This window comes from Dinoponera quadriceps, unplaced genomic scaffold (genome assembly GCF_001313825.1).
Source record: "Dinoponera quadriceps isolate SergipeBrazil2010 unplaced genomic scaffold, ASM131382v1 scaffold707, whole genome shotgun sequence".
Classification (NCBI taxonomy): Eukaryota; Metazoa; Arthropoda; class Insecta; order Hymenoptera; family Formicidae; genus Dinoponera; species Dinoponera quadriceps.
The window spans coordinates 3,138,996-3,145,695 of NW_014555450.1; the positions used below are offsets into that span (position 1 = coordinate 3,138,996).

Here is a 6,700-nt window from a genome sequence, read left to right on the forward strand (position 1 = left end):
ACACCGTAGATTCGCATCACCTGCCGATAAGTTGATAAGCGCGGCCGATGCGCGCCTCTAATTTCCGCAATCGCCTTGCGGCCACCGTGCGCGCAACTTGGGATATTAAATCTCCGCCGCGCGGACAGCGGTCATCGATTTCTTTCGGCAAAAATCAGCATCCGTTTCCGCGTTATCTTAATTGGACTGCCACTCGATGTCACCGGGAGACGCTCTCTCTCTCCCTCTCGGTGCTCGCGGAGACGCGACATCGCCCATTATCCGAGCGCCCTCTCTTTTCCTCGCGAGAGCGCGAGACCAAATTCGGAAGTCGATCTACATCGAGCGCGCTGCAAATCGAGCAATTCATCCTGCCGGACGGAAGATCGTCGTAAACAGTCCGCCGGGGCGAAGGGGGTACAGGGGGGAGCGCGAGAGAGCGTCGTCTCGCGTAAATACTTCAACGGAGAATCGCGAATCCGCGAGCATCGCGAGCGTTCGCTCGGCATCGGAAATGGGGATCCATCAAGCGACGGAGCGACGTACGGCAATAACAACGGCGACGATCGCCGGTCCGGAGAAACTCCGCGAGATGATCGTTTCCGCAATAAAAATCGTCAACCAGATCGTAGCTCACGCTCGCCGATACAGGCTACCCGCGCCGCTCCCCGTCGGCCAATCAGGGGCTCCCATCGCTTTAATGTATTCAAATGTAAGCGGTAGCAGTGTTTATGTCTTGACATTGCAAATTGTAGCGGCTGCGCCATAACTTATAGTAATTGCTGTGCGCCGGAGTAATTATTTATACTCGTGATATAGCGCACAGAAGTTACTCACAGTCACAGGATCTATATATACACCGCGCGCCGACGTCGCGCGCGCCTGTGTACGCGTGAATATCGAAAAGGCCGGAATAGCTGGCGGTATTATGGCCGAATTTAGGCGGACGGCGAATCGGCGACTTCGATGCCTCGCGCCGGTAGAACGGTACCGGCGACGATCGAAGAAAGAAAGCCACGGCCGCGGAGGACCCGCGGCTGAAATCCCCCGCCCTCGTTTAATCCTGCTGGCCGTGGTCGCGTTCTGCGTCTATGTGGAAAATACGGTCTACGTCCACACGTAGACAATGTACGCAGGAAAAAACGTTTTGTACTTGCGTTAAATGCGGTCCTTGTTGCAATTTTGCCGTTCAATTCTTAACACACTCGCACGTTAATTTAACATATTGCGTTTGCGTTATCTCGATATTGTGTGTTGTGAAGATATTCAACGTGTGCGAGAGTTGTAATAATATTATATTATATACTTCGGTGACGATTAACGTATTAATTTTGTATGAATTTTTCGTATGATTATGTTTATTTTGCAACACATTCATCTTGTGTTAAATCAATGCACAAATACGAGGGGAGGCGCGTAAAATGTATTAAACGGCAAATTTTTTTACTGGGTATGTGTAACATGTCAGTCTATGTAGACTATAAGTAATGTGTGAACTGTTATGGGACTGCTTACTTTTCTTAAATCTTATTTTTATATTTTGTTTGTGTTAAAAGCTCTCAGGTAAATCTAAATGATAACATTTTGTATATCGATAGCGCGCACATTTTTTCTATCACAATATAAATATGTTAAATATGCCTAAAATTGATTATATCTAAATTAATTTAACGTCTACGCATGTTTGTTTTATATCACTAAATCTTTTAAATAGTTTGCAAAATAGAGATTACATTGATATTCTTATTTAAATCTGTCGCGTAATGTAAGTTTGACCGCTTATTGCAATTTTGCTATTTCTAATGTTAAATATCTGCATAATTGATATCAAAATCAGATACAATAACTATTTCAAAGATTAAATTAATTTAGACTAATAATTTATCGTTTTTCTTTACGTTATGCGCTATGTAGTTTAATATATTTTACATAGTTTACCATTGCGTATATGAGAAAAGTCCGTATAAACATCACGTAGATAATACGTAAAATATCCATATAATCGATATCTTCAAATCTACAATCTCGATGCTGTTCTGTCCTTCTCGCGCTGACAGAGAGAAAGAATATGACAATTTTCGACGGAGCTCTCTGTCGTCTCTCACATTTCACTTGTGCTCAAAGTTGCGCGAAATATTCCGCTATCACTGTGATTAATTACTACCAGTTACGTGAGATAATATTTATGCTATGCTACAAAAATATATAATGAAATATTCATTTTGTGTTTTGTATGCAAGTAAATTTTTATTTTTCTGTTGTTTTATTCCAGTTTATCTCTCTTTCTCTCTTCATTTCGACGCGGCATTGATCGATACGCAGTAGGAACCGCGCGATTTTGCATAATAATCGAGCGAATATTGCGTTAAACATATCTGCAACGCGCGAATAATATTTATAATATCATAATGTTGCAAATATTCTTCGTCAATCGCGTACGCGAACGAAAATTTTTAATCCCGTACGTACGTGCCGCCATCTCACTGTCTCTGCTCGAACTTGCACAGGATTCCGATATGTTAAAAATGATTGTAAATAACGCTACGTCACATAACGACGACTACATATTTATGACTATTTAGATCAACGAGATAAAACAAATGTTGAAATTCGCAATAATTCGTCAAATCGCTCGGTGGAAGGGGTGGTCGCGTAAATCTCTCGCATACTTTCGTTATGTATCGCGGTCGTGTAATTGACAAGCCCAATTATCGTTTTCTCCCTCTCTCCATCTCTCCCTCTCAATCACTAAGAATTTCCGCGAAAATATAAACATACGTACCGAGAATAAGATTAAGAGAGTTTAACAAAGTTCACGATTTCTGTCGATAAATCAGTTTAAGCATTCAGTCGATGAGAACGGGGGTGGTTTTGCGGTGTAACAGGTGGTTGAAATTCTCATTCTCCGCAGCTTTTTGCTCCTTTATCGGCAAAAAAGGAAAGAATAAGTTCCAGTTTATGAATCGGAGCGCGTTTAACGCTTCTTAAAAGGGTAAAGCGCCTCCGATGGCTCTCTCAGCGAGGAAAATTTCCGTGCTTTTACGAGACCGTGGAATATATCGGTAGAATATGTGGTAGCCGTTCTCCTTTTTCTTCCTTTTGCCGGACGGGATTGTAACGGCTGCGGGAATGGTTTGCATTCTGCAAGTTTATTTATTTTGTCGATGAACATACATGTAAGATCAATCGAAGACAAATAACATCACGTCGTGCTCTGCGTAAAAATTCTATTTCAATGTTACACATTTTTTTTTTATCACAAACTCTCTTAACACTATCTTAATTGACAATACTGACCATTGTGAATCGTCGAAAAATCACTCATATGATGTTGAAACTTCCCGGGTCGAAATTTTACTCCTAGTTTAAGTCTAATTTTGTTCTACGTCAAGTGTTCAAAGGTCTACTATTGTGCTCCTCGGGGCTACAAATAGGAAAGTTATTGTCGTTTTCTCTACTTAACGACTCAATGTAGAACGAAAATTTACACTCTGGAGGACTAAATTCCCTTTGTATCATTGAAGGAGGACTGATCGCGCTTCCTTGATGCTACGAGTGGGAAGTTACTACCGTTTTCTCCACTTGAAGACTCAACGTGGAATGAAAAATTTCGACACGGATTACGGTATAGTTAAGAATTAAATTATTCGATACGGATGGTTTTTTTATATAGTGTCAATTAAATAAAAATACAGATATTTACACGGGTATTCACAATTCATCGGCTCTTCTCGCGGATTCATTTAAATCTTGTTTAGCCTACTTAAAGCTTACGAGTATTCGTAGAGTGAGGAGGATACAAGTAACAGTACGCTGAGGAATGCGACGACTATCCCGCCCGTAGAACTGTTCTTCCTCGGAGTTTCTTACATGACTTTGTCACAAAAGTGTAATTTTAAAATATTATTACGCTTCCTCGGTGTATTCTCTCGGTGTATTGTCTCTGGCATAATCTCGCTTATCCTCGATAAAGTACTCCTTAACGTGTTACTCACAGAGCGCGGCTCCATTTACAAATACATATCACGCGAGCCGTGCTAAGGATCTGCGATTAATTTCCGTGGATTATCAACGAGCGACGAAACGAAACGACGCGACGCATCGTCATCGGTGAATCGCGAGTTACATTCCCGGACGATCAGAAATCAAGGCAAAAATCCATCTAATAACTAAGTTCCCTTTCATCCTTTCATGTTACGAAACAAATCGGTCAGTCTTAAGGTGTATTACTGGTATGTGATTTTCGCGGCGGTGATCTCACCAAGGCCTCCACATATCGCCGTTGGCGGCGGAGGGACCCGCCAGGCTCATCGGGAATTTGTCAGAATTTTGATCGGAGTTCCGACAATTCGGGCTCTCCGGGCCCTGCGCCGTCCGCTCGTTCGTACTTTTCGTCGCGTCGCCGGCGTTGTTCATCGAGGAGGTGGAGCTGGTGGCTTCTTGGTATCGCGGTTTCTTGCTCGAGATCGCGAGGAGCCCGGTGGAATGGCGTTTCTTCGGGTTGTCTCGCTTCGAGCAATTCGGGCTGCGATTGTACGTGATTTTGTCCGTGATCACCGAGAGGGGTTGCCGCAGACTGAGGGTCGCGAGGCCGTGATTCGCCGTGTCATCGGCCGACGGGTCTTTCCTGACGATCGCTACGCCAGTGTCGACGAGTCTAGGCTCGGCGAATGCGATCGGCGATTTTCGGTCGCTGCTGGAGCTGATCTGCGGTTTCTGCGCCTCCGGCGAGGAGGAGAAGCTCTTGGAGGACGCCGGGCTCTGCTCGGTAAGCTTGAAGCTGCGACGTTGCGGTTGCTGATGGTTGGGCGACAGCGATTGCGGATAATGCTCCGAATGGTGGCTCTCGTCGCCGTAGCTGGACGTGGAGGTCGACGGGCTGAGCAACGGGCTGTGCGGCCTTTGGACCGCGGTGAAGGCCGAGGATTGGCCGATCCTCGAGTCGCCGGCGGCCGGCGGGAAGAAGGGAAAATTCGCCGAGATGTTGGCGGATTGCGGCACGAGGAGCGCCAGCTCGCCGGTCGGCAGTCGGCTGGGAATCAGCTGCACCCCGTTCGGTATCTGTATCCTCGCGCTGCCGTTGTTGTTCTCATCCCCATTCTGGAAATCGCTCTGGAAGCCGACCTTTACTTCCGGGTAGAGACGTTCCGGCATGTAGGGCACGTAGTGGCTGTAGAACGGCGCCATTTGCTGGAGATTGCTCACGCAGTTGTTCAAGTGCGATACCAATCGTTGCTTCACGACCGGCTCGACGTTCTCGAGCTGGCTGACGTACCGCGATACTTCCGTAGCACATTCGGAAAATCCGGAACGGAATTTCGTTAGCACCGCCGGATCGGTCGCCATGGCCGCGCTCAATTGCTGCCGGTGCACCGTCTGTATGTGCTTCACCGCCATCTCCAGAATATCGGCCTTCTCCAGCTTGGAGTGTCGGGTCGGCTGCAACAATCGTCGGAACAAGGGGCGATCAGTGATTGATGATCAGTAGTGTGAATAACGAGTCGCACCGCGCTGATTTATCGAACGAACGCGGAGCGGAGCGGGAGCGACCTTGAACTCGATCGAGAAGACAGGGCGGTGTCGGCTCGGCAGAACTCTGCATTATCCGCGAGAGTTAGAGAGAGACAGATCAATAGAAGGTAAAGAGGGATTCACGATGTGTAGGGGTCTCTTCCTGCCCAGTGCACAGTAACCCGCAACGGGGCTTCTTTCTCTTCTAGCCGAGAGAGCGATATCGATGCCCTCCATTGAAGAAATCTACGATGACGCGACACGCCCACGTAATTGACTCGATATGAATTAGAAGTCCGGTGTAATAACAGAGCGCCGTCACGGTGGCTAACGCGGCCTGGTTTATAGTCGCGGCCTAAGGCTGCGCGCGCGCAGCTCGCATTCTCCGAGATTCTGCGTTAAAAAGCGCCCAGGCGGATCATTAAATCCGCTTCGTGCGAGTCACGCGTTAATCGCCCGCCGGCTGTTTACTTCTCCCGCAAACGTATCATTATGCGACCGCGCCTGGTTCGACGTTCCGTCAATATCGCCGACTCGTGCTTCACGCACGAGATTTGTTATTTAATTTTCCGCTCCCCCGATATTTCTCTTTTTTGATTTTCCGATCAACTCGTTACTCTCGAACGAGCGGGTTTCACCCCGAGTCGTGGGAAACGCGACCTCAACTTTCGAAAGTATTACGAAGACGGTTTTCCCCGAGTATCAATGATGGACGTGACCCTCGGCGAATGGAGCTGATGCCGTCGAAAATTCCCGGCAGCCCTTTGGCAAGCAATAACTCAATGGAGTAGCACGGTTCTCCTCCTTCGAGGGGCCATTGTGCGCTTTCTATTCTTCGGACTTTGTCCTACCGGATCATCTCGGAGTTCGCATTTTATGGTGAGTTTGCGGTCACGTTTGGTGGACCCCCGGGCGTGGGAGTCGGCGCGGGAGTCGTCGCGTCATTCGTGCGGTACGTCCGCGAAGAGAATTTCAATTATCGGAAATTAACACGGCGAGGTCGCGCTCGCACGGCGCAAAGATCGATGATTACGCGCGCGCCCGTAACGAGAGCGACACGTGTGATACGAGAGAAACGCGCGCCGTCGATTTTCCCGCGAGTGAATTCGACACCCCCGGGACGGAGGAGTGGCACCTGCTGAAGAAGACTGACGAAAATCCTCCCCCGAAAAAAAAAAAGAAAGCAGAGGCGTTGCACCCCCCCCCCCCC

General features: G+C 47.4%; 1 protein-coding gene across 1 annotated transcript in view; it reads right to left on the minus strand.

The window, feature by feature from the left end:
- Nucleotides 1-3,613: 3,613 nt before the first annotated feature.
- LOC106744258 (protein hairy) overlaps nt 3,614-6,700 on the minus strand; it is a 5,265-nt gene continuing 2,178 nt past the window's right edge. Inside the window, exon 3 of the mRNA XM_014618879.1 lies at nt 3,614-5,418. Within this exon, the coding sequence (XP_014474365.1) occupies nt 4,237-5,418 (1,182 nt within the window). The 3' untranslated portion in view covers nt 3,614-4,236. The remainder of the gene's footprint in view (nt 5,419-6,700) is intronic.